Below are 26,296 nucleotides of genomic sequence, written 5' to 3' on the forward strand. Positions count from 1 at the left end.
TCCGGTTTCCTCCCCCGGTCCAAAGACATGCATGGTAGGTTGATTGGCATCTCTGGAAAATTGTCCGTAGTGTGTGAGTGTGTGAGTGAATGAGAGTGTGTGTGTGCCCTGTGATGGGTTGGCACTCCGTCCAGGGTGTATCCTGCCTCGATGCCCGATGTCGCCTGTCGCACAGGCTCCCCGTGACCCGACAAGTTCGGATAAGCGGTAGAAGATGAATGGATGGATTATCTGACAGTTATTAGCATTAGCACTAGTTCCTCCATTCTTGGATTCGGATTGTTGTCTCTTCTCAAGGTTTCTTCCTCATATCATCGCAGGGAGTCTGAGTTTAAACCTTGAAATTTGTGTTCTATATTTTTGGATTCTGTTAAGCTGCTTTAAGACAATGTTCATCTTTACCATTGATATACAAATCAAATTTAACTGAATTTCAGGAAAGAAAGCATCCTGTTTTGAAGACGAGTGTGAACAAGTGCTTTGGAGGTGATAAATGTACATTTTACTGACATGTTTCTCCAACAACATAGTAACTGGTCTAAAGGTAATGACATGTCGAGAACATTAATAACATGTCGAGAACAACAGACAGTCCAGAGAGTCGTTTGAGCGAAGACACAAAAAAACATTTAAGATTTAAATGAAAAACAAAAAGAGGAACAAGTAGTCGTTTGTAGTTTATTTAAATGTGGCTTTAATATAAATGTATAAGTGTAATTATACAGGGATAGATCTGACATACACAACTGTAGGTAATACGAACTATAACATACATTTAGAAATAAATGACATTGTGTGTCATGAAGGTTTGTGAAGGTTTGTGTTATTCCTGATGTTCTGACTTCTTGTTGATTTATTGGTCATGTTTTCATCTGCTGTGTCCTGCTCTGTGTCCATTTCTGCTCATCCTAATTTAATAATGAGCAACACAACAAAACATATCACTATTTTTGTGTATTTAGAAAAATATAGAATCTATTAAAAGTGTGTAATTAATATAAAAATCTTTTTATTAGGGTACATAATGAATTAATTACCAATTCAATAGAGAGAGATTAATAATAATAATAATAATAATAATAATAATAATAATACTTTACAACATTTAACAATGATTTGTAAAATGAAAAAAAAAATACAAATAAGAAAAACAGAGTGTATTTTTTTACTGGCCTTTAGGTGGCGCTCATTACCACAATCAAAATGACAGATAACTGTGCCAACAGGACGTCAGGTGACACACCGGTGTGCAGACTCATGCCTTTTCCAGTTGTGGAGTTGGTAGATGTGGAGTTGGTACGTGTGGAGATGGTAGATGTGGAGATGGTAGGTGTGGAGATGGTAGGTGTGGAGTTGGTAGATGTGGAGATGGTAGATGTGGAGATGGTAGATGTGGAGTTGGTACGTGTGGAGATGGTAGATGTGGAGATGGTAGATGTGGAGTTGGTACGTGTGGAGATGGTAGGTGTGGAGATGGTAGGTGTGGAGTTGGTAGATGTGGAGTTGGTACGTGTGGAGATGGTAGATGTGGAGATGGTAGGTGTGGAGTTGGTAGATGTGGAGATGGTAGGTGTGGAGATGGTAGATGTGGAGATGGTAGATGTGGAGTTGGTACGTGTGGAGATGGTAGATGTGGAGATGGTAGGTGTGGAGTTGGTAGGTGTGGAGTTGGTAGATGTGGAGATGGTAGATGTGGAGATGGTAGATGTGGAGTTGGGGTACGGTTTGGAGATGGTAGGATGTGGAGATGGGATAGGTGTGGAGTTGGTAGATTGTGTGAGATGGTAGGTGTGGAGATGGTAGGTGTGGAGTTGGTCTATGTGAGTGGTAGATGTGGCGATGGTAGCTGTGGAGATGGTGGTGTGGAGTTTGGTAGGTGTGTGATTGGTACGTGTGTAGATGTCGCTGTGTCGCTGGTCGGTAGTTGGCGTTTGGTCCTGTGCCGCTGGTCGCTGTGGCGCTGGTCGGTGTGGCGCTTGTCGCTGTTGCGATGGTTAGGTGTGGCGCTGGTCCGGTGTGGGTTGGTCGGTGTGGCGCTGAGTCGTGTGCGTTGGGCGGTCGTGGGTTTGGTCGCCTTTGGCTCTGGTCGGTTGTGGCGCTGAGGTAGGTGTGGAGTTGGTAGATGTGGAGATGGTAGATGTGGAGATGGTAGGTGTGGAGTTGGTAGGTGTGGAGTTGGTAGGTGTGGAGATGGTAGGTGTGGAGTTGGTAGGTGTGGAGATGGTAGATGTGGAGATGGTAGATGTGGAGATGGTAGGTGTGGAGTTGGTAGGTGTGGAGTTGGTAGGTGTGGGGTTGGCAGGTGTGGGGTTGGTAGGTGTGGAGTTGGTAGGTGTGGAGTTGGTAGTTATGTCTGCTGACTAAAACAGACACAAAAACCTGTGACTCTCATTTATGATCCAAAACGAATTCATTTCTTTAACATAATTAAATTTTCACTAAAATATTGTGTTTTTATGTCACTGACTGACTTCATTGGACTAATCTTCTGCCACTAGAACAGCTCAAATGTGTAGTTACTGAAGTCTTATTTTATAATTATTTATACTTTTTTCTCTGAATGAATTGGTACATATCTATTATTTATTTATTTATCTATCTGAATTTGAGTATGGGTTAGGGTTATCTATCTATCTTATCTATCTATCTATCTATCTATCTATCTATCTATCTATCTATCTATCTATCTATCTATCTATCTATCTATCTATCTATCTATCTATCTATTTATTTGTTTGTTTGTTTGTATCTAGACTATCTTGTCGATGACATTACCACATACGTGACATCTTTGGGTTATTAACAGGACTTTTTATGTAGTTTTATTATTTTTATTATTATTAATTTTAATGTATTGTTGTAACAAAAACCCCAAGATTCCCTTTCATGTGTTTTGCTGTATAAAAGACACCACACTGTCGTGGTCCTGTAACGTCAGCAGACTGGTGATGGAAAAAGCTCTAGAAATAAACGTGATTTTATTAAATAAAGCTCATTAATTAATGCTTTCGATCTTAATTACAGAAAAACAGTAGAATTATTTATTTATATTTAATTACTTCTTTATTTAATGCTTTATATTTAACTAACTAAATATTGATGTTACAGAAAACAACTAAACTTCTTCCTCATTTCATCTTCAGGCTGTTGAGTTTTTTAACAATACAGATTTTAATGAAAATGAATTAGTTTAATTTAGAAGTTTTGTTTGTTTGTTTGTTTGTTTGTTTGTTTGTTTGACAAATCCAGGCTCAGACACTGAGAGTAACAAAAAAAGGCAAATATATCGGTAATATTTAATAACAGATCAATTACAAATTTGTAGTTTTATGTTTGTTATTTTCTTTCTTTATAGATTAATTTTTTTCTTATTTGATGTAAAAGAGTTGTTTTCTGACTAAACCTGAAAGACCTTTATCTTGTATACAGTTTGGATGGGATGGGACCCACCTGAGAAGTTAGGATGGTCATGACCACACACAGTGCAATGATCAGGAGCTTCATGCTGGGGAAGACGATGAGCTTCATGGTGTCACAAGCTGCTGCTGGATGTGTGTGAGCCGGAGATCTGATGTTCTCTGCTGCTGGATGTGTGTGAGCCCGAGATCTGATGTCCTCTGCTGCTGGATGTGTGTGAGCCCGAGATCTGATGTCCTCTGCTGCTGGATGTGTGTGAGCCCGAGATCGAATGTTCTCTGCTGCTGGATGTGTATAAGGGGTCACTTATATCACAGGGCACCACCCAGGTCTCCTTCACCTGTGGGCAGGAACTCACTCAGCTCACCAATCATCAGGACAGTAAACATTTCTGGTAAATAAACTAGTGCAGGTTTAGACCTAAACAGAAGGAGCAAATAAAATAGGACTGTAAATATTTTATATCTGGTTTTGTAGAAGGAGTGAAAGCCATGTTGGGATTCAGTATTATACATTTAGCTTTAGCCAGTTCAACACTTTCAAAAAGAAGGATGAATAAAAAAAACTTTCTATTATATATATTGTTTATGAAGACTTCAATCGCACAGTGAAAATGTTACATAACCAACACCTATTACTTATAGCGTGCTAATGTAAGAGTAATAAATAAATATCTAAAGATCTAATTATCCCCAGGATCAACGATCAAATAAAATTAAAATAACCTAATGGCATAATACAAGAAATAAAACCAACAGAGGATACAGAAAATATAAAGTAAATAAAGCATCAGCATCTTGTAAAGAACAAAAAAAATAATGTTTTAAACTTGTGAAGAATTTGATTGGATGGATCACAAACAGAGGACAGAATGGACAGATCATTAAGTGTAGATATCACAGTCAAGACCCAGTAAAAAGGATATTTATTACATTCGATGATTCGAGTGCTCTGCTTATGATGATGATGATGATGTTCTCGCAGGTGACGCTAATATCATGCTATATTATAATATAATGCAAATATCAAATTTGAATAAAATATCTTTTATATCGGTGGAAAGTTTAGGAATAAGAAACTCCACAGCTCTGATATACACACGATATTTGTGAACAATTTCATTTGAATAAATGGATTATTTATGACACTAATGCCATGTATTTATATGGAATAAGTGATTAATATGACATCACTGGATGCCCCGTAGCACAAGTTATGGCCATGTTTGACTCTTATCTGTGAATATCTTCCATCCCTCTAACCTTAACCTCTAACATTTATCCCACACAGGATTAAGAACCTGAAGGACATCCTTGACATCCTGGACCGGTTCCCACTGTAAATATCATAAGAAAATAAAATCTTTCAGTCGCAGCATGATGTTATTCAGCTGGAACTTTAGCCTGAAGGACACAGTAGGTGAGTGGAAAAAAAAGCAAATTAATGCTATAATTTTGTCCGTCATACAGCGTCACTCATTTGCATTGATTTTGCAGAACGCATTCGTGACAAGTAAATCTCTTATTGTGAAACATTTGCACTTCCTCGTGTAGTTCCCTGTGCAGTTCTGAGAACAGCTAATAAACATCACGCAAATAATGTCAATCGATAAGTCATTCATAAAACCTATTTAATCATTTATTTAAAAATGATATACATTTAATTACTGAGAGATCTGAACGGAATGAGAAAGTAAACACACACTAGCTTCCTCATACCACATCAGTGGTAATCTCTCAGTAATTAAATGTATATCAGGAGAAGGTTTGCTCCTAAAGCAGCGACACAACATCATCAGAAGTTTTTAATCCCATTTGAACACTCTGGTTTTTTTTTTGTTTTGTTTTGTTTTTATCTTATACTTTATGTCACTGAAGATGTTTGGGTTTGAGAACAAAAGACATTATTCAATTCAATTCAATTCAAGTTTATTTGTATAGCGCTTTTTACAATAGACATTGTCTCAAAGCAGCTTTACAGAACATAAACACAGAGCAGAAGGTAAACATAATTAATGATAAAGGAAATAACGAATAATAAAAGAAATAAGAATTAACAGAATAAAAATTCTAGGTTATTATTAGTTGTATATAGTTCACAATGTGTATGTATTTATTCCCCTATGAGCAAGTCTGAGGTGACTCAGGCAGCAGTGGCAAGGAAAAACTGCCTTAAATTGGTAAAGGAAGAAACCTTGAGAGGAACCGGACTCAATGCAGCTGCATTTTAGACTAACTGTAACCTATTTATTAAAGATGCAGGACAACAGCTTCTCAGCATCAGATACAGACGGGATGTTTCTCAGCTTGGCAATGTTTCTAAGGTGGAAGAAGGCTGTTTTGGTAGTATGGGCGATATGATTTTTAAAAGACTGTCTAATAAACACCAGGTCTTTCACTGTCGAGCTACTAGTAACAGTACATCCTTCTAAATGGGAGTTAAGTTGTGAGAGTTTATGTGCACTGGTTTTTGGACCTATGATTAGTATTTCTGTCTTATCGGAGTTTAACAATAGAAAGTTGCAGCTCATCCAGTCTTTTATCTCTCTAAGGCACTGAGTTAATTTAGACACTGTGGCTATTTCATCTGGTTTTGATGAGATATATAACTGTGTGTCATCAGCATAACAATGGAAACTAATGTCTTCTAATAATGTTCCCTAATGGAAGCATGTATATAGAGAAAAGCAGAGGTCCTAGAACTGATCCTTGAGGGACCCCATAATTAACTGGTAATAAACTGGAGGATTCAACATTTAATTCTACAAAATGGTATCGGTCAGACAGGTAGGATCTAAACCAGCTTAAAGCCTGACCATGAATACCTGTGTAATATTGTAAGCGATCTAGAAGAATGTTGTGGTCTATAGTGTCGAATGCAGCACTAAGGTCAAGTAGAACTAATAGGGACATACAGTCTTGGTCCGAAGCTAAGAACAAGTCGTTTGTAACTTTAACAAGTGCAGTTTCTGTGCTATGATGGAGCCTGAAACCTGACTGAAACTCTTCAAGGATGTTGCTCTCCTGTAAGAAGGAGCTCAGTTGAACAGACACAACCATTTCTAGTATTTTAGACATAAACAGAAGGTGTGAGAGAGGTCTGTAATTTGATAGTTCATTAGGGTCTAAGTTAGGTTTTTTGATGAGTGGCCTAATAACTGCCAACTTAAAAGACTTCGGGACGTAACCTAAAGATAACGAGGAGTTAATGATATTAAGAAGAGGCTCACCAGCTTTATGTAACACTTCTTTCAGTAGTTTAGTTGGGATGGGGTCTAGTGAACATGTTGTTGATTTAGCTGTAGTAATAAGTTTATCTAACTCTTCCTGTCCTGTACTTGTAAAGCTGTGTAAAGCCTTATGTGAGATTGTGTCACTGGTTGCTCTCATATGTTGAACGTCACCTATTTTATTCCTGATACTTTCGATTTTATCAGTGAAGAATCTCATAAAGTCCTCACTACTGAAATGTGATGGAATAGTGTGTTCAGATTTCTGATTTTTTGTTAAACTAGCCACTGTGCTAAATAAAAACCTGGGATTGTTCTGGTTATTTTCTATGAGTTTGCTCAGGTGCTCAGAGCCCTAGCAGCTTTTAGAGCCTGTCTGTAGCTGGACATACGTCCTTATAATTCTAAACACCTCTAATTTAGTTTTTCTCCATTTCCGTTCGAGGTTACGGGTCTCCCTCTTGAGGGTGTGAGTGTGACTATTATACCATGATGCAAGTGATATCTCTAACCTTCTGTAATCTGACTGGGGCAACAGTGTCTAATGTGCTAGTGAATATAGCGTCTATGCTGTTAGTCATTGCATCTAGGTCGTTTGAGTTTGAGGGTACATTAAGAAGTCCAGACAGATCAGGCAGGTTATTTGTGAATCTGTCTTTGGTGGTCGGAATAATGGTTCTACCGAGTCGATAACGTGGTGAGACACAGTTAGTCTGTTCTATAGGTAGTGTGTACATTATGAGGTAATGGTCTGTGATGTCATCACTTTGAGGTATGATATCTATATCAGTGACATCTATTCTGTGTGATATTATTAAATCTAGTGTGTGGTTACGTCGATGAGTTGCACTAGTGATGTTTTGTTTGAGCCCAAGTGAGTTTAGTAAGTCCATAAATGTGAGTCCTAAAGCGTCGTTTGTGTCGTCAACATGAATGTTAAAGTCTCCTACAATTAATGCTTTGTCAAAGTTAACCAATAGGTCTGAGAGAAAATCTGTGAATTCTCTAAGAAAAACTGTGTAGGGCCCTGGGGGTCTGGGGGTCTGTACACGGTCGCTAGAGCAAGAGACATCAGGGATTTCTTCGTGTGCATGTGCGATAGTGTAACATTAAGGACGAGCACTTCAAAAGAACTAAATCTAGGCTGTGTTCTCTGGGTAACAGTGAGGTAATCACTAAGGATAGTGGCGACACCACCTCCACCACCTCCACCACCTCCACCACCAGTCAGACGAGGCTCGTGCTTATAGATATATCCTGATGGTGTAGACTCGTTTAGACTGATGTATTCATTTGGTTTAATCCACATTCCGGTGAGGCAGAGTGCAGTAAGGCTATTATCTAAGATCATTTCATTTACAATAAGTGCTTTGGGTGCAAGAGATCTAATGTTCAGAAGTCCAAACCTTAAGAACTGTTTTTGTTTGTTTCTTTGGCATTTTTCTGGTCTAATTACAGTAAGATTATTTCGAGAACTTCTCGTGTATTTACTTTTGGATCTCACTGCTCGGGGAACAGACACAGTTTCTATAGGGTGAGCTATGTGTGCATTTTCTGTGTCAATGTGCTGAGGTGAAGGATGGCTATTGAGATTTAAATTTAAAGAGTAGTTTACCAGTGTACGAGTGTGAACAAGTGCTTTGGAGGTGATAAATGTACATTTTACTGACATGTTTCACCAACAACATAGTAACTGGTCTAAAGGTAACAACATGTCGAGAACATTAATAACATGCCGAGAACAACAGACAGTCCAGAGAGACGTTTGGGCGAAGACACAATTTTGGGCGTTTGGGCGAAGACATTTAAATGAAAAACAAAAAGAGGAACAAATAGCCGTTTGTAGTTTATTTAAATGTGTCTTTAATATAAATGTATAAGTGTAATTATACAGGGATAGATCTGACATACACAACTGTAGGTAATACGAACTATAACATACATTTAGAAATAAATGACATTGTTTTAAAATACACATGAAGGTTTGTGAAGGTTTGTGTTATTCCTGATGTTCTGACTTCTTATTGATTTATTGGTCATGTTTTCATCTGCTGTGTCCTGCTCTGTGTCCATTTCTGCTCATCCTAATTTAATAATGAGCAACACAACAAAACATATCACTATTTTTGTGTATTTAGAAAAATATAGAATCTATTAAAAGTGTGTAATTAATATCAAAATCTTTAAAATATGTTTATTTATTAGGGTACATAATGAATTAATTACCAATTCAATATGTCAAGCAAGAGATGAATAATAATAATAATAATAATAATAATAATAATAATAATAATAATAATAATAATAATAATATACAACATTTAACAATGATTTTTAAAAACAGATAAGAAAAACAGAGTGTATTTTTTTACTGGCCTTTAGGTGGCGCTCATTACCACAATCAAAATGACAGATAACTGAGCCAACAGGACATCAGGTGACACACCGGTGTGCAGACTCATGCCTTTTCCAGTTGTGTTCAGAGATATGGTGGAATTGAATGGTTTGGTGTTGGTGGTTGCAGTGGAGATGTTAAATGTGGAGGTGGGGGTGATGTTAAATGTGGAGGTGGGGGTGAAGACGGTAGTTGCGGAGGTGGGGGTGGGGGTGGAGATGTTAGATGTGGAGGTGGGGGTGAAGACGGTAGTTGCGGAGGTGGGGGTGGGGGTGGAGATGTTAGATGTGGAGATGGGGGTCCAGACGGTAGTTGCGGAGGTGGTTGTGGAGGTGTTTACCTCTGGGGTAGATAGGACGGTAGTTACCTCTGCTGCTGACTAAAACAGACACAAAAACCTGTGACTCTCATTTATGATCCAAAACGAATTCATTTCTTTAACATAATTAAATATTCACTAAAATATTGTGTTTTTATGACACTGACTGACTTCATTGGACTAATCTTCTGCCACTAGAACAGCTCAAATGTGTAGTTACTGAAGTCTTATTTTATAATTATTTATACTTTTTTCTCTGAATGAATTGGTCTATATCTTTTATTTATTTATTTATCTATCTATCTATCTATTTATTTATTTATTTATTTATTTATTTATTTATTTATTTATTTATTTGTATCTAGATTATATTGTCGATGACATTACCACACACTTGACATCTTTGGGTTTTAGGACTTTTAATGTAGTTTTATTATTTTTATTATTATTAATTTTAATGTATTGTTGTAACAAAAACCCCAAGATTCCCTTTCATGTGTTTTGCTGTATAAAAGACACCACACTGTCGTGGTCCTGTAACGTCAGCAGACTGGTGATGGAAAAAGCTCTAGAAATAAACGTGATTTAACTAAATAAAGCTCATTAATTAATGCTTTCGATCTTAATTACAGAAAAACAGTAGAATTATTAATTTATATTTAATTACTTCTTTATTTAATGCTTTATATTTAACTAACTAAATATCGATGTTACAGAAAACAACTAAACTTCTTCCTTCAGGCTGGTGAGTTTTTTAACAATACAGATTTTAATGAAAATGAATTAGTTTAATTTAGAAGTTTTGTTTGTTTGTTTGTTTGTTTGTTTGACAAATCCAGGCTCAGACACTGAGAGTAACAAAAAAAGGCAAATATATCGGTAATATTTAATAACAGATCAATTACAAATTTGTAGTTTTATGTTTGTTATTTTCTTTCTTTATAGATTAATTTTTTTCTTATTTGATGTAAAAGAGTTGTTTTCTGACTAAACCTGAAAGACTTTTATCTACAGTTTGGATGGGATGGGACCCACCTGAGAAGTCATGACCACACACAGTGCAATGATCAGGAGCTTCATGCTGGAGAAGACGATGAGCTTCATGGTGTCACAAGCTGCTGCTGGATGTGTGTGAGCCCGAGATCTGATGTTCTCTGCTGCTGGATGTGTGTGAGCCCGAGATCTGATGTTCTCTGCTGCTGGATGTGTGTGAGCCCGAGATCGAATGTTCTCTGCTGCTGGATGTGTATAAGGGGTCACTTATATCACAGGGCACCACCCAGGTCTCCTTCACCTGTGGGCAGGAACTCACTCAGCTCACCAATCATCAGGACAGTAAACATTTCTGGTAAATAAACTAGTGCAGGTTTAGACCTAAACAGAAGGAGCAAATAAAATAGGACTGTAAATATTTTATCTCTGGTTTTGTAGAAGGAGTGAAAGCCATGTTGGGATTCAGTATTATACATTTAGCTTTAGCCAGTTCAACACTTTCAAAAAGAAGGATGAATAAAAAAAACTTTCTATTATATATATTGTTTATGAAGACTTCAATCGCACAGTGAAAATGTTACATAACCAACACCTATTACTTATAGCGTGCTAATGTAAGAGTAATAAATAAATATCTAAAGATCTAATTATCCCCAGGATCAACGATCAAATAAAATTAAAATAACCTAATGGCATAATACAAGAAATAAAACCAACAGAGGATACAGAAAATATAAAGTAAATAAAGCATCAGCATCTTGTAAAGAACAAAAAAAATAATGTTTTAAACTTGTGAAGAATTTGATTGGATGGATCACAAACAGAGGACAGAATGGACAGATCATTAAGTGTAGATATCACAGTCAAGACCCAGTAAAAAGGATATTTATTACATTCGATGATTCGAGTGCTCTGCTTATGATGATGATGATGATGTTCTCGCAGGTGACGTTCATGCTAATAAAATCTCAAACAAACTCTTATTAGAGGAAATTCCATCAGACAGGACAGGAAGTCTGATCATCAGATATGGACTTGAACAATCGGCTCTCTTGTGTATCTCCGAGGAACTATTTGCTTATCTGTTGGAACATCGGGTCAAAAAGCAGCTCATTCACAGTGACACTCCACGTAACTTATGACAAAACAATGAAGTTTTAAATGAACTAAGAACTGCTAAACAAACAAACAAACAAACAAACAGATAGATAGATAGATAGATAGATAGATAGATAGATAGATAGATAGATAGATAGATAGATAGATAGATAGATAGATAGATAGATAGATAGATAGATAGATAGATAAATAAATAAATAAGGTGAATTTTTTTTAGGAAACTTTGAATTTTATGGAAGGAGTCTCCAGTGTCAGCACTGTGTAAGAGTGTGTGCTGAGGTTTAGATGAAGAAATGAAGAAAATATTGTTTAACATTCACAGAAATGTGTTCATTATAAGGGAAATGACGTATAACATTATAACATTATATCATTATAACATTATAACATTAGAACATTGGCCCTGTTGCTTTTCCTCTTTTAGTTCTAAAGGTGCAAAAACTTTTACTTTCTACTTGAATTGATCACTCTCTCTCAGTCTGTCTCTCTCTCTCTCTCTCTCTCTCTCTCTCTCTCTCTCTCTCTCTCTCTTTCTCTCTCTTTCACTCTCCGTCTGCAATATTTATTTATAATATTATTTACACTCTATACTAATGTTAGTAATATTTATATTCATTATTGTTTTGTTGTGGTGGATATTCATTAGACTGCACTGACACTCACTTCTTCATCACTGAACACTGAATAACTTCAGCTCTGTAGTTATAAAAAGGGAAATGGTTTATAATCACACTGGTCACTCGGTCTGATTTCTCTCTGGGTTTCTTCCTCTTATGTCTCAGTATCATCTCCTCTGACTCACTCATTACAGACACCTTAAGAAATGTACCTTTAGAAACCGAGACCAGTTAAAAACAAAACAAATAAAGACAAAAAATATTAATATCATACGCATATGGGGCAGTCGTGCATATGGGGCAGTCGTGGCCTAATGGTTAGAGAGTCTGATTCGTAACCCAAAGGTTGTGGGTTCGAGTCTCAGGCCGGCCACGACTGAGGTGCCCTTGAGCAAGGCACCAAACCCCCCAACTGCTCCCCGGTGCCGCAGTGCCGTTTGTGCACTTTGGATGGGTTAAATGCAGAGAACGAATTCTGAGTATGGGTCACCGTACTTAGCCGTATGTCACGTCACTTAATTAATTATCCCTAACCCTAGCTTTTGTAATTGCTTGGGTCTGAGATATTTGTCTTATATTGTAGGCGCCACGAGAGGGCGCCACAGAGCTTTAACCTCTTTGCGGAAATGACGCAATACTATGCGTCTGACCAATCAGAAAGCTCGCAGCGCGCAGTTCGAACCTCAACGTCCTCCTGAGGGGAAGTGAAGCTTGTCTGTTTGCGCTGACGGTGAGATTTATTTTCGTTTTATTTTCGTTTTATTTTCATATAAACCGGACTGAGAGACATGGTAACTCTGTAATGGAGCTATTTGCTGATTCTGTGCTAGTTATCAGAGGAAGTGTAGCAGGAGGCTAGCAGTTAGCTGTTAGCAGTTAGCGGTTAGCTCCCTAACGCTTTTCATGCCTGTAATGCAAGTTTAGAGTTTTTAAGTTTCAGGGTTTAATTTTTTTTACCTGCTGCAGATTTACACACAGAACGACATCCGAATAAATTATTAGAGTTAAATTATGAGTTTGGTTTTGAAGTCAGTTCATATAAACAAAGGCTGAAGTTCACAGCGGTTCGTTATAGTGGTGCAAATTCATTACAGCTTTTAGTGAATGAGATTTATACATATTTAAAATAAAGTGTTAGAACGTCTTTAAATCTGATGTAGTTTAATAAAGATGAGGTTTAAATCTAAGATGGATCTGTAAATAGAGGAGGAAATTAATATTAGTTGTGAATAATTAGAATGATTTTGAGGTAATGAATTTTATTGTGTTTATGGGCTGGTAGAAAATGTTGGATTAAACAGCTCTATATGTGTGTATGTATATGTGTGTGTGTGCACGCGTGTGTCCATGTGTGTGTGTGTGTGTCCTCCCCCTGTACAGCCCAGTGAGACATGGCTCGTGAGCGGGTCGTCCAGAAGAAGTCGTTCCAGCAGAGTCTGGATGACATTAAGGAGAAGATGAAGGAGAAGCGGAACAAGCGTCTGGCCAGCGCATGTTCTGCAAGTCGAGGACTTTCCAAAATGAAGAACGCCGGTGAGTCGTGTTAAGCTCCTTCCTGAAACACGCTGAATGTTTCTGTTGCAGTGTTTGTGGAGTGAGGATGAGAAGGACTTGAGAGAGCTGGACATACTAAAGCACTGCTGCATCGATCTCTTTGCATAAAGAAGTTAGGACTCAAGCTGCTGGCTAGTTTGGGGTTTAAAGGCCTTTTTTCATGTCAATTCCACTCTGTTATCATCAGGAAGTCCAAATGCATTGTGGGTAATGTAGGAAACCATTAAATATGAAAGATAAATATTCAACTTGTTTTGGTCAGATTTTATTTTCCCCTGGTGTTTTGATTCTATCAGCATGTAGAACAACAGCTCTGATGAACTGAGATGACGATCTAACCCTTCACTGTGTGTTCCTGTGCAGCTACAGTGAAGCCGTTTGTGCTGAAGAGCGTACAGGTGAATAACAAAGCGCTGGCCTTGGCTCTACAGGCAGAGAGGGAGAAAGTACGACAAGCGCAGGGGATCATTCTACAGCTGAAGAGAGAACGACAGGCGCTCATCTTCCACCTGCTGATGATGAAGAGGGCTCTGAGTGAAGGGGGGGTGGTCAGAAGTGCACAGGTGAGTGAGATGATGTAGTTTTTTTTTATTGTATTGTGTTCATGATGTTTTAACATGATGTTATTTCTAATTTTTTTCCTGCATATTTTCTCGGCTGTCGTGTGAAAGACGTTGACTGCTGACGAGCCGCAGAGCCCCAGGTAATAATGCTGGAACTTTATTGTGAGGTTTTATTGTTGTATTGATGTGTACCAGCTGCCTCAGTTTATAGGTAGAGTTTTATTTCTTTATATATAATGTGTGTGGTGTTGATGTGGTTCAGGGATGTGGCACAGAATGTTGCTGAGGAAGAGGAAGTCCACCCCTTAGAGTCTGTCAAACAGCAGAATGAAGGTAAGCAATGAACTGAGTTGTTTTTATGGCAGATGTAAGCAGAGGCCATGCCTCTTTTCACCTTTGACCTCTTTGGTGTTTTCTTTTGTAGCATCCGGTAATAGCGAAGTCTCTTTGCCTCCCACTGTTGGAACACGTCGGCGGCGAGATGGGCGAAAGCGCTCTGAGAGGAGGCGGAGCTCACTGTTTAGCCCCTCCTCTGTGGATGGTTGTGTAACCGAAGAGGTAGAACCTCAGAACTCTGATGTGGCCGAGCAACCTGAGCTCAACCTAGTCACGAGCAGCACCGAACACAACAACACTGTCCCAGAAGTCTCTGTGCATGAAGCTCCTACTGAAAACAACAAGGCCAGGGGTCAAAGGTCACGCCACACTGATTCTGTTGATGTGTCCAAGGCGGCGCTGGACTCTGAGCTTTCGGACCTGGCAGCGGTGCAGCACTCGACCCCGGAGCCGCCACAGCGCTGTATGTCCAGACAGACGAAGAGAAAAGCGGCTCAGTCAGCTACCAAACCGGAAAGAGGCCGCAAGGTGGAACGTGCACCGCTGAAGAAGCCCTGGGAGGTGGTGATGATGATGACGACTATATATTAAGTGTTATGTATGTATGAAATTCCTGCACAGTCATGATGACCATAAATGTTGTTCTTTCTCCTGTTGTAGAAGCCGCGTGCGCGCTCCAAGAGTCGTGCGCCAGCGGCCGGTTCTGCTCCCGCTACCAGCGACCGGTTAAACTCTTCACTGGGCAGCAATGACACGTTCGACTTTGACTGTGAAGAGGCCGTACACATCACACCTTTTAGAGGAGGAGTCAAAGTCTCAGAAGCTCCGCCCTCTCCTGTAACCATGCCCTCTCCTGTTGCTCTAAACTCTCCTGCCCCAGCAGACGATGCCCCCAGCTCTTCAGAAGCAGAGCAGGACACAAACGACAGCCCGTACGTTCCGGACAGAAAGTGCAGACGAATTCAGGGTCCTCCACCACGCCGTGCCCGCTCCAAAAGGAGGTCCGCTCGGACGAGAGGGAGGCAGAACAGTGGACCTAAACAGAATCGCACCGCTCCAGAGCTCTCGAGTGAGTCGGCAGATATTTATCTGTTTTGTTCTTCTTGGCTTACAGACTGTGCAAGTATTAAAATGTCTCTCAAATATATCTTAATATAAATTCTCTATTTTATAGAAAACTGCAAAACAGGTGCTGAAGCTACAGACATCACTCTGTCAGTCAATGAAGAACTACAGATCCCACAATCCCCTGCTGCAGACCTGCAGTTTCCAGATGCTTTGGTATGTCGACCTGCTGAGACGAGCAACCAGTTCACTCCAGGCAAAGAGCCTGCTGAAGGTGAATCACCTCCATGAGTCACCTCCATCACACCTCATGGGTGTGGGGAGGGGGTGAGAGAGGGAGAGAAAATATAAATATGCTCACCATCATGCTGTTTTGAGTTTTTTAACCCGGAACCATTTTCTCTTTTTCCAGCTGCTGTGTCTGAAAAGGAAAATGCGACTCCTCCACCTGACATCCCTGCTGCAGAGGCGGGACTTATGATGATGGACAGTCCTTTATATGACTTTACAAATTGCCAGGACCAATCATCAGAGCAGGAGAACAACATGGCTGTGATGGTGGACAAGTCAAGGAGGAATAAAGGTGATGTCCTTTTCTGTTTCCTCTTGGTCACCTGTGGGCACTGACGCACTCCTCACGTACACACGTGGTATCTTTTGTGTGTTTTCTCATTTCTTTCCCCACTTGTGGTTCTTTTGGATAATGTTTCCTTCATGCACATTGTGTTTCTGCAGGTGGTCTCGTTGTTCGCTCCTGTCTGGGCTTGGCTTTGAGTGACGTGACAAATCTCTCCTCCGCAGCCTATCAAGCGTCTCTGCCGAGCAGAGACTCCACCCCCGGTCTCTGTCGCAAGAGGCGCTGCACAAGCGTGGTCAGCTATAAAGAGCCGTCGATCAGCTCGTAAGTCCCGCCTCTGTATTTAATTACTCTACATATGTCTTTCTTGATGGTTTTTCCTCAGTTTTGTATTTTTTCTTTCCTTCAGGAAGCTGCGGCGTGGAGACAAGTTCACAGACACACGTTTCCTGCGCTCACCCGTCTTTAAGCAGAAGTCTCGCCGCTCTCTTAAAGCCATGGAGAAATACAACGAGTCATTCGTGGGATGTCGCTGAACATTCTGTGCTTCACCTCCTTCTCCTCATCCTGCATTACAACTTTGAGATCATCTGCATCATGTAAATATGACGTTGTGTGTTAACTCGTTTTAATGACGAACCATGTCAAATAAAGTTGGTTTCTTTTAACAAATCACAACCTAAAAGATTTCTACTTCATGGTATATTTTATTCAAATATGACACGTAACAATCATTCGTTCATAGTGTTAAAAATATAATCACACGTTATGTCTTGTAGCTTTGCTCCATAGATTAGATAAATAGATATATACAATAGATAGTTAGATCTATCTCAGTTCTCCTTGAGGTTACATGTAACTTTTTAGTATCTCTCAGTTTACTTCATCAGGCAAAACCTTCAGCCTGAAACAAGAAGTTTTCCTGTTCGTGGAAATCAAAATGTTTTGGGTTTAGAAAAGCTTGGGGCTCGTCCGGGATTTGAACCCGGGACCTCTCGCACCCTAAGCGAGAATCATACCCCTAGACCAACGAGCCAGTTACAGTCTGCTTTGTTTGAACTGTGTTTTGATCAGCACAGTTTGCCACGTCTGCAACGTTTCAGTATGAAAGTACGAGTTTATTCTCTTATGTGTTGAATCTGGCGCCATCTGGTGTTGAAAATGAAATACTACTACTCTTGGAAAACATTGTATTTAGAGCGTTCTATAGTGTTTTATATGTTCAGATGAAAGTAATTAATAATAAAAACTCAGGAGGCTTTATCCAACATTTAAAGAGTCTCAATTTGTCACCTGTTCAGCCTAAAATAATGAAATATTAAATATTCGCATGGAAATACAAATTCGACATAAAAGCAATAAAAGAGAAAAGTTGTAATGTCTATACATATGAATATGGCAGTTTTAGTGTGAGAAGCTTGCTAGAGGAGGAAGATTGGAAAGTAGCCTGATATTTACATCCTACATACATTTCAAACAAATTTGAATAATGCAAATAATTTCTGGTTAAATTTTAAAAGAATAAACCCGTCATTATGTAGTGACAGTTGTTTTCGTTGTGTTTCTGGCGCCATCTGGTGGTGATAATTAAGGACTGTAAGTACTTTGTTTTAATTAATCTGTTCCCTGCTTTTTGTGGACGTTTCCCTCAAAAAAATTAAGAATGTTCCCCAGGCTCAGGTCAAACTTGTACAGCAATATGCCGCACAGCTGGTCTGTAGGAAATTTGTCTGCAGGTCTTGAGGAGCCTGGAGCTGATGCCATCTGGACCTGCAGCCTTCCTCACTTTGATCTTCCTGAGCTCCATTTTCACAGTGCAGAGGTTGCAGCAGAGGAGACTGGATGGGGACAGGGAAGGGTAGCTGATCAAATCTGTTAAAGAATCATTCACCCACTTCTGGTCACCCTCAGCCTGAGAGCTGGGCTCCTTATGACCAGTGAGGGTTTTGAGCCCCTTCCACACACCACTGATGTTGTTCTGCTGCAGCTGATTCTCCATCTTCCTCCTCTAGCATGCTTTTCCTTCCCTGATCTTCTTTCTCAGTTCTCTCTGGACAGTTTTCAGCTTTTCCTTGTTTCCCGATTTAAAAACCCTCTTCTTCTCTTTAAGGAGAATCTTTATATCAGAGTTGATCCATGGTTTGTTGTTGGGAAAACACCGTACAGTCCTGGTAGGTCCAGCATTCTCCACACAGAAGTTGATGTAGTCAATAATACAGTCTGTTAGATTGTCGATATCCTCCCCATGAGGATTACACGATTCCTCCCACATAGTTGTTTCAAAACAGTCTTTCAGAGCCTTAATGTGGTTTAGTGTGGATTAAACATATGGCCAATATCTCATTAGTGTTTAAGGTGTAATTACATTTCTTACCTTTCTCAGATGTTTAAGGTGTAATTACATTTCTTACCTTTGCATTTCTTACACAAACAAGTCCTTCTTTGAAACACATGTGATGTGACAGTGACGTGACGTACGGCTAAGTAAGGTGACCCATACTCAAAAGTTGTTCTCTGCATTTAACCCATCCAAAGTGCACACACACAGCAATAAACACACACACACACACACACTGTGAACACACCTGGAGCAGTGGGCAGCCATTAATGCTGCGGTGCTTGCGGAGCAGTTGGGGGGGTCGGTGTCTTGCTCAAAGGCACCTCAGTCGTGGTATTGCCGGCCCGAGATGCCACATGTTGTACAGTTTATAGGTACTTTACCTTCAACGACTGAGAAGTTATAAGATGTTTAAACAACTACACTGAAAAAAATGACCTCTTACAGATGTGACATTTTAGTTAGGATGATTGTTACTATTTCACATTAAAGGTGGCAGAAGTTTTTTACGTCATCACAAAAACATGCCATTTTAACAGGGGTGTGCTTTTATATCCAAACTCTCCATGAGACATTTATTCTGCAGAATATTCAGGGTGATGTTACACTTGCACACTAATCATCTTGTTTATATCCCAGGTTTAAGAAAAACAATTTGGGCTCGTCCGGGATTTGAACCCGGGACCTCTCGCACCCTAAGCGAGAATCATACCCCTAGACCAACGAGCCACAATATTCTAGTTTAGAAAGTTCATATCAGAATTTATGTGCCACGTCTATGCGTGTGTTTAACGGAGTTTTTGTAAATTTCGTTGTGTTTCTGGCGCCATCTGGTGGTGATAATTAAGGACTGTAAGTACTTTGTTTTAATTAATCTGTTCCCTGCTGTTTGTGGACGTTTCCCTCAAAAAAAAATTTAGAATGTTCCCCAGGCTCAGGTCAAACTTGTACAACAATATGCCGCACAGCTGGTCTGCACAGGTCTTGAGGAGCCTGGAGCTGATGCCATCTGGACCTGCAGCCTTCCTCACTTTGATCTTCCTGAGCTCCATTTTCACAGTGCGTATTGGTTGGAGTGGGGCTGAAGGGAATTGTGTGTGTGTGTGGGGGGGGGGGGTCTGTGAGCTGATAACAGTGCAGAGAGAGGTGGGAGAAGCTTGCTGTTGAAGCAGAGAAGGGAGGTTGCAGCAGAGGAGACTGGATGGGGGAAGGGAAGGGTAGCTGATCAAATTTGTTAAAGAATAGATTTAAATCATTCACCCACTTCTGGTCACCCTCAGCCTGAGAGCTGGGCTACTTATGACCAGTGAGGGGTTTGAGCCCCTTCCACACACCACTGACGTTGTTCTGCTGCAGCTGATTCTCCATCTTCCTCCTCTAGCATGCTTTTCCTTCCCTGATCTTCTTTCTCAGTTCTCGCTGGACAGTTTTCAGCTCTTCCTTGCTTCCCGATTTAAAAACCCTCTTCTTCTCTTTAAGGAGAATCTTTATATCAGAGTTGATCCATGGTTTGTTGTTGGGAAAACACCGTACAGTCCTGGTAGGTCCAGCATTCTCCACACAGAAGTTGATGTAGTCAATAATACAGTCTGTTAGATTGTCGATATCCTCCCCATGAGGATTACACGATTCCTCCCACATAGTTGTTTCAAAACAGTCTTTCAGAGCCTTAATGTGGTTTAGTGTTGATTAAACATATGGCCAATATCTCATTAGTGTTTAAGGTGTAATTACATTTCTTACCTTTGCATTTCTTACATAAACAAGTCCTTCTTTGAAACACATGTGATGTGACAGTGACGTGACGTACGGCTAAGTAAGGTGACCCATACTCAAAATTTGTTCTCTGCATTTAACCCATCCAGAGTGCACACACACAGCAATAAACACACACACACACACACACACACACACCGTGAACACACACCTGGAGCAGTGGGGAGCCATTAATGCTGCGGTGCTTGGGGAGCAGTTGGGGGGGTCTGTGCCTTGCTTAAGGGCACCTCAGTCGTGGTATTGCCTGCCCGAGATGCCACATGTTGTATAGTTTATAGGTACTTTACCTTCAACTGAAAAAATGACCTCTTACAGATGTGACTATTTCACATTAAAGGTGGCAGAAGTTTGTTTTTACTTCATCACAAAAACATGCCATTTTAACAGGGGTGTGCTTTTATATCCAAACTCCATGAGACATTTATTCTTCAAAATATTCAGGGTGATGTTACACTTGCACACTAATCATCTTGTTTATATCCCAGGTTTAAAAGAACACCTGGGGCTCGTCCGGGATTTGAACCCGGGACCTCTCGCACCCTAAGCGAGAATCATACCCCTAGACCAACGAGCCATATAAAGCGCCCTTAAAATGTTCTGTATACTATTTGCCACGTCTACAGAGTGTATATATATGCGTGTTTGTGTGTGTGTGTAAAATAAAGGCGATGTGCTTCTGGCGCCATCTGGTGTTGAGATCTGCAGCGTCTCACGCTTTAAAATTCTCTCCATTTTATTTTACACTGTTTTTAATTTTTGCAAGAAAGTTAAAATCACCAAACAAATGAAACGTTAATAAACGGGATATTTACTCGTTTCATATTACGTCCTAAACGCAGGTCAGAATAGAACAAGTGCACTTATGCGCATGCGCACAGCTGAGCGGAAGCCGTATCAGACTGGACCGGAAGCTGTGGCGTCCTTTTCCTCCCAGGGTTCATCATCATGGTGAGTCTCTGTACTAATGCGGGACACAAATCTGACTAAAAGTCGGTCATTTGGTTCGTTTTCACACCAGATTTACTGTAATCAGGCAGATTATAATGTCGTTTGTCCCTTGTGTCCATGTGTGAGAAGAGATTGTTGACGTATTTAGAGACGTTTATATATTCGGTCTCGCGCGCAACGTGGTGGCGTCAGTTAGGCCTCGTGTTTATAACCAGCTACTAACTAAACTACTAGTTAACCAGTTAACTCACAAAGGTACCTAGTTAACACCTTATTTTATTTATAAGGACAAATATTTACAGTCTCAGATCATGACTCGCTGGAGCTAACACACAGCTAGCATATTGCTAACACACAGCTAGCATATTGCTAACACAGGTCTGTAATGTGAAGTAAAATGCCCACATAGAAAATGTAAAATAATCTTTAAATGACAAAGTAATAATTTCTAGTAAATCCAGTAACGTTAAAACTAATTTTACACGCAAACTCTGAGTTAAACACAAAAAAAGACTCTGTCAGTTTAGTTTTCCTTCATTAATGACGTTATTTTCCTCGACGTGATTAAAATACCACAGTTTCAGCAGTTTAGAAAAATAATGAACACAAATAGTTGAATGTGTTTTTTTCCCCCTTTTGGCTTTCTTTTATTTTTTACTTCTACACAATCCTCAACATCTTTTCTCCTTTCCATCAAACACACTTATGATGTAAAGCTGTCTGGATTACAGCACAGAGTCTGTTGGGTTTGTGGGAGTTTAATCGCTTTCTCATGTTTATCAGGTGTTCAAGCGCTTCGTTGAGATCGGACGCGTCGCCTACATTGCCTTCGGTCCCCATGAAGGCAAACTGGTGACCATTGTAGATGTGATCGATCAGAACAGGGTACGAGCCGCTGCATCTTTACACATCATCTGCTTCACATGAAGCTCGCTCGTCACTGGGTTCGGTGTCTTTATCCTGAATGCTGAAGTATCTGATTATATCGTTGTGTTCTGTCGTGTGTTTGTGTTGCAGGCGCTGGTAGACGGACCCTGCACCGGCGTGAGGAGGCAGTCGATGCCCTTCAAGTGCATGCAGCTCACCGATTACGTCATCAAAGTTCCTCATGGGTACGACACCACCTTTACTCTCCATCAAATTTTTGACTGCACCTCTTTATCCATGCTCTCACTGTGTAAATCCAAACCCTGAGTAACTCTTTTCACGTTTTGCTTTAATTGTACGTTACCTTCAGGACACTTTTGTCGCTCATGTTACTATTTTGTAATTGTACATTTGTCTGACTCATAAAGTCCTTATGGATTATTTACTTAGAATTAATCATTAGATGTTTGTCCTGGTCACGAATCTGTGCTGTAGCATCACTGAGCTCGTTACAGACAGTCGAGCAGAACGTGCACGGTCGTGGTTGTTAGAAACCTTCAGTAGTTCGCTGGAGTTAGAATAAATCCTCAGTGTGTCATGACGATTACGAAGTTCTGCTGTAGATTGTCTCACTGTCGGGACTTGTTTTGGAGAGGAAGATGAACCTAAAGAAACAGTTTGTTACTGGTGTTCATGTCCCGTTGTCCTCCACAGCGCTCGTCAGAAGTTTGTGAGGCGCGCTTGGGAGAAAGCTGAGGTCAGCAAGAAATGGGAAGAGAGCAGCTGGGCCAAGAAAATCGAAGCCAGGGAAAAGGTAAATCAGTTAAACCACACGAGTGCTGAGGTGAGATCGGTTCTGCTAAATGATCAACATGTTCAAACTGTTTATTTTAACAGAGATCCAAGATGACTGACTTCGACCGCTACAAGGTCATGAAGGCCAAGAAAATGGTAAGAGAACATGTTTAAACTCGTACAGCTGAATGTTTTCATTGGCTCAGTAATGAAAAGTCTGTATTAGTCTTAAGCACTGCAGACATCATGTTAATATAAAACATCTGATCACCTGAAACCTGACCCAATACTGCATGTGTTTGTCTGTGCAGAGGAACAAGATCATCAAACACGAGACGAAGAAACTCCAGAAAGCCGCAGCAGCTTCAGCTGCAGCAAAAAAAAAGGCTTAAATACTGTTCAATAAATGTTTGAGTTCATCTGTTGTGGTGTTTTTATTTCACATGGTTGTTGTAGTAGAGGTGTGAAAGTCACATCAGTTATTGTGGCTTATTAAACATTTCATAGGGTTCATTTACAGAACAGGAAATGACAATGTAGACAATTAATAATCCGTTTGTAGGCAGAACTTCAAGAAACGTTGTGATGAAGCCTGTAGAAGAAACATCATAAATGTTAAATACATAGCTGTGAAATACAATGTTTTAACCATTGAGCTACTGCATGACAGTCATGTAGAACAGTGGAGTGTAAAGTGTCATAATGTAGTGTAGTGCAATGTTAGTCTATACAGTAGTAATACAGTCGTAGTGTAGTGTGTATTATAGTGTGATGTCATAATGTAGTGTAGAGTGTATTATAGTATAGTGTGATGTCATAATGTAGTGTAGAGTGTATTATAGTATAGTGTGATGTGTCATAATGTAGTGTAGTGCAATGTTAGTCTATACAGTAGTAATACAGTCGTAGTGTAGTGTGTATTATAGTATAGTGTGATGTGTCATAATGTAGTGTAGTGCAATGTTAGTCTATACAGTAGTAATAGAGTCATAATGTAAAGTGTATTATAGGATAGTGTGATGTGTGAAGTGTAGTATAAAGTAGTGTAGTGCAATGTTAGTCCAGTGTTAATACAGAGTCATAATGTAGTGTAGAGTGTATTATAGTAATATAGTGTAGTGTAGAGTGTATTATAGTGGTGTAGAGTGTATTATAGTAATGTAGTGTAGAGTGTATTATAGTGTCATAAGGTGTAGAGAGTAATATAGTGTAGTGTAGAGTGTATTATAGTGGTGTAGAGTGTATTATAGTAATGTAGTGTAGAGTGTATTATAGTGTCATAAGGTGTGTAGAGTGTATTATAGTAATATAGTGTAGTGTAGAGTGTATTATAGTGGTGTAGAGTGTATTATAGTGTCGTAAGGTGTAGAGTGTATTATAGTAATATAGTGGTGTAGTGTAGAGTGTATTATAGTGGTGTAGAGTGTATTATAGTGTCATAAGGTGTAGAGAGTAATATAGTGTAGTGTAGAGTGTATTATAGTGGTGTAGAGTGTATTATAGTGTCGTAAGGTGTAGAGTGTATTATAGTAATATAGTGGTGTAGTGTAGAGTGTATTATAGTGGTGTAGAGAGTAATATAGTGTAGTGTAGAGTGTATTATAGTAATATAGTGTAGTGTAGAGTGTATTATAGTAATATAGTGTAGTGTAGAGTGTATTATAGTGTCATAAGGTGTAGAGAGTAATATAGTGTAGTGTAGAGTGTATTATAGTAATATAGTGTAGTGTAGAGTGTATTATAGTGTCATAAGGTGTAGAGAGTAATATAGTGTAGTGTAGAGTGTATTATAGTAATATAGTGTAGTGTAGAGTGTATTATAGTGGTGTAGAGTGTGTTATAGTGTCGTAAGGTGTAGAGTGTATTATAGTAATATAGTGGTGTAGTGTATTATAGTAATATAGTGTGGTGTAGAGTGTATTATAGTGTCATAGTGTAGTGTAGAGTGTATTATAGTGGTGTAGAGTGTGTTATAGTGTCGTAAGGTGTAGAGTGTATTATAGTAATATAGTGGTGTAGTGTATTATAGTAATATAGTGTGGTGTAGAGTGTATTATAGTGTCATAAGGTGTAGAGAGTAATATAGTGTATAGTGTCATAAGGTGTAGAGAGTAATATAGTGGTGTAGAGTGTATTATAGTAATATAGTGTAATGTGTAGAGTGTATTATAGTAATATAGTGTAATGTGTAGAGTGTATTATAGTGTCATAAGGTGTAATGTAAACAATGTAATATGGTATAGTGTAATATAGTGTGTAGTGTAATGTAGTGTAATGTGTAGTGTGGTTATGTAGTATAATGTAGCGTAGTGTGTAGTGTGGTTATGTAGTATAATGTAGCGTAGTGTGTGGTATAATGTAGTGTGGTAATGTAGTATAATGTAGTGTGTGGTATAATGTAGTGTGTGGTATAATGTAGTGTAGCGTATAATGTAGTGTAGCGTAGTGTGTGGTATAATGTAGTGTAGCGTATAATGTAGTGTAGCGTATAATGTAGTATAATGTAGAGTAGTAGTGTGGTATAATGTAGTAGTGTGTGGTATAATGTAGTGTAGCGTAGTGTGTGGTATAATGTAGTGTGTGGTATAATGTAGTGTAGCGTATAATGTAGTATAATGTAGAGTAGTAGTGTGGTATAATGTAGTAGTGTGTGGTATAATGTAGTGTAGCGTATAATGTAGTGTAGCGTAGTGTGTGGTATAATGTAGTGTGTAGTATAATGTAGTATAATGTAGCGTAGCGTATAATGTAGTATAATGTAGTGTGTAGTATAATGTAGTATAATGTAGCGTAGTAGTGTAGTATAATGTAGCGTAGTAGTGTGGTATAATGTAGTAGTGTGTGGTATAATGTAGCGTAGCGTATAATGTAGTATAATGTAGCATAATGTATAATGTAGCATAGCGTATAATGTAGTATAATGTAGTGTGTAGTATAATGTAGTAGTGTGTGGTATAATGTAGTAGTGTGGTATAATGTAGTGTAGCGTATAATATAGTATAATGTAGCGTAGTAGTGTGGTATAATGTAGTAGTGTGGTATAATGTAGTGTAGCGTATAATGTAGTATAATGTAGTGTAGCGTATAATGTAGTATAATGTAGCGTAGTAGTGTGGTATAATGTAGTAGTGTGGTATAATGTAGTGTAGCGTATAATGTAGTATAATGTAGTGTAGTAGTGTGGTATAATGTAGTGTAGCGTAGCGTAGTGTGTGGTATAATGTAGTATAGCGTATAATGTATAATAGTAATAATATATATATTATATACACAGCCCATTTCAGCATAACCCCTGCTTTCACCTCTCCCGGAGCCCCAGGTGGGACAGACCGGACTTTCTCTTTCTTTCTTTCTTTCTGCCGGAGTCTCACTGGGGTCGACTCCTCCG

The 26,296-nt window shown here is 39.2% G+C and overlaps 4 protein-coding genes and 3 non-coding genes across 7 annotated transcripts; 2 read left to right on the forward strand and 5 right to left on the reverse strand.

Moving 5' to 3' along the window:
- Nucleotides 1-1,994: 1,994 nt before the first annotated feature.
- On the reverse strand, nucleotides 1,995-3,849 carry si:ch73-359m17.9 (uncharacterized protein LOC100000433 homolog). The gene is made up of 2 exons (XM_047801111.1): nucleotides 3,451-3,849; nucleotides 1,995-2,360 (listed from the first exon to the last, which is right to left on the reverse strand). The coding sequence occupies exons 1-2, from the start codon at nucleotides 3,526-3,528 to the stop codon at nucleotides 1,995-1,997; spliced, it is 444 nt and encodes a 147-aa protein (XP_047657067.1). The 5' UTR covers nucleotides 3,529-3,849.
- Nucleotides 3,850-8,963: 5,114 nt separating this feature from the next.
- Nucleotides 8,964-11,558, reverse strand: LOC125138840 (cell wall protein DAN4-like). Its single transcript, XM_047801120.1, has 2 exons — nucleotides 10,396-11,558; nucleotides 8,964-9,420 (listed from the first exon to the last, which is right to left on the reverse strand). The coding sequence occupies exons 1-2, from the start codon at nucleotides 10,462-10,464 to the stop codon at nucleotides 9,025-9,027; spliced, it is 465 nt and encodes a 154-aa protein (XP_047657076.1). The 5' UTR covers nucleotides 10,465-11,558; the 3' UTR covers nucleotides 8,964-9,024.
- A 1,119-nt stretch (nucleotides 11,559-12,677) lies between these two features.
- Nucleotides 12,678-16,862, forward strand: sgo1 (shugoshin 1). Its single transcript, XM_027134268.2, has 11 exons — nucleotides 12,678-12,819; nucleotides 13,470-13,622; nucleotides 14,007-14,206; nucleotides 14,315-14,346; nucleotides 14,469-14,539; nucleotides 14,631-15,103; nucleotides 15,203-15,611; nucleotides 15,717-15,881; nucleotides 16,020-16,190; nucleotides 16,343-16,508; nucleotides 16,594-16,862. Exons 2-11 carry the CDS (start codon nucleotides 13,481-13,483, stop codon nucleotides 16,718-16,720), a joined length of 1,956 nt encoding a protein of 651 aa, XP_026990069.2. The 5' UTR covers nucleotides 12,678-12,819; nucleotides 13,470-13,480; the 3' UTR covers nucleotides 16,721-16,862.
- Nucleotides 16,863-17,148: 286 nt separating this feature from the next.
- trnap-agg lies at nucleotides 17,149-17,220 on the reverse strand. The gene has a single exon. It is a non-coding gene; the product is annotated as a tRNA-Pro (tRNA).
- A 1,959-nt stretch (nucleotides 17,221-19,179) lies between these two features.
- trnap-agg lies at nucleotides 19,180-19,251 on the reverse strand. The gene has a single exon. It is a non-coding gene; the product is annotated as a tRNA-Pro (tRNA).
- Nucleotides 19,252-20,800: 1,549 nt separating this feature from the next.
- On the reverse strand, nucleotides 20,801-20,872 carry trnap-agg. The gene has a single exon. It is a non-coding gene; the product is annotated as a tRNA-Pro (tRNA).
- A 329-nt stretch (nucleotides 20,873-21,201) lies between these two features.
- On the forward strand, nucleotides 21,202-23,327 carry rpl14 (ribosomal protein L14). The gene is made up of 6 exons (XM_027134275.2): nucleotides 21,202-21,246; nucleotides 22,030-22,131; nucleotides 22,264-22,358; nucleotides 22,828-22,927; nucleotides 23,011-23,064; nucleotides 23,220-23,327. The coding sequence occupies exons 1-6, from the start codon at nucleotides 21,244-21,246 to the stop codon at nucleotides 23,298-23,300; spliced, it is 435 nt and encodes a 144-aa protein (XP_026990076.1). The 5' UTR covers nucleotides 21,202-21,243; the 3' UTR covers nucleotides 23,301-23,327.
- Nucleotides 23,328-26,296: the final 2,969 nt, after the last annotated feature.

This window comes from Tachysurus fulvidraco, chromosome 15 (genome assembly GCF_022655615.1).
Source record: "Tachysurus fulvidraco isolate hzauxx_2018 chromosome 15, HZAU_PFXX_2.0, whole genome shotgun sequence".
NCBI classification, from domain to species: domain Eukaryota; kingdom Metazoa; phylum Chordata; class Actinopteri; order Siluriformes; family Bagridae; genus Tachysurus; species Tachysurus fulvidraco.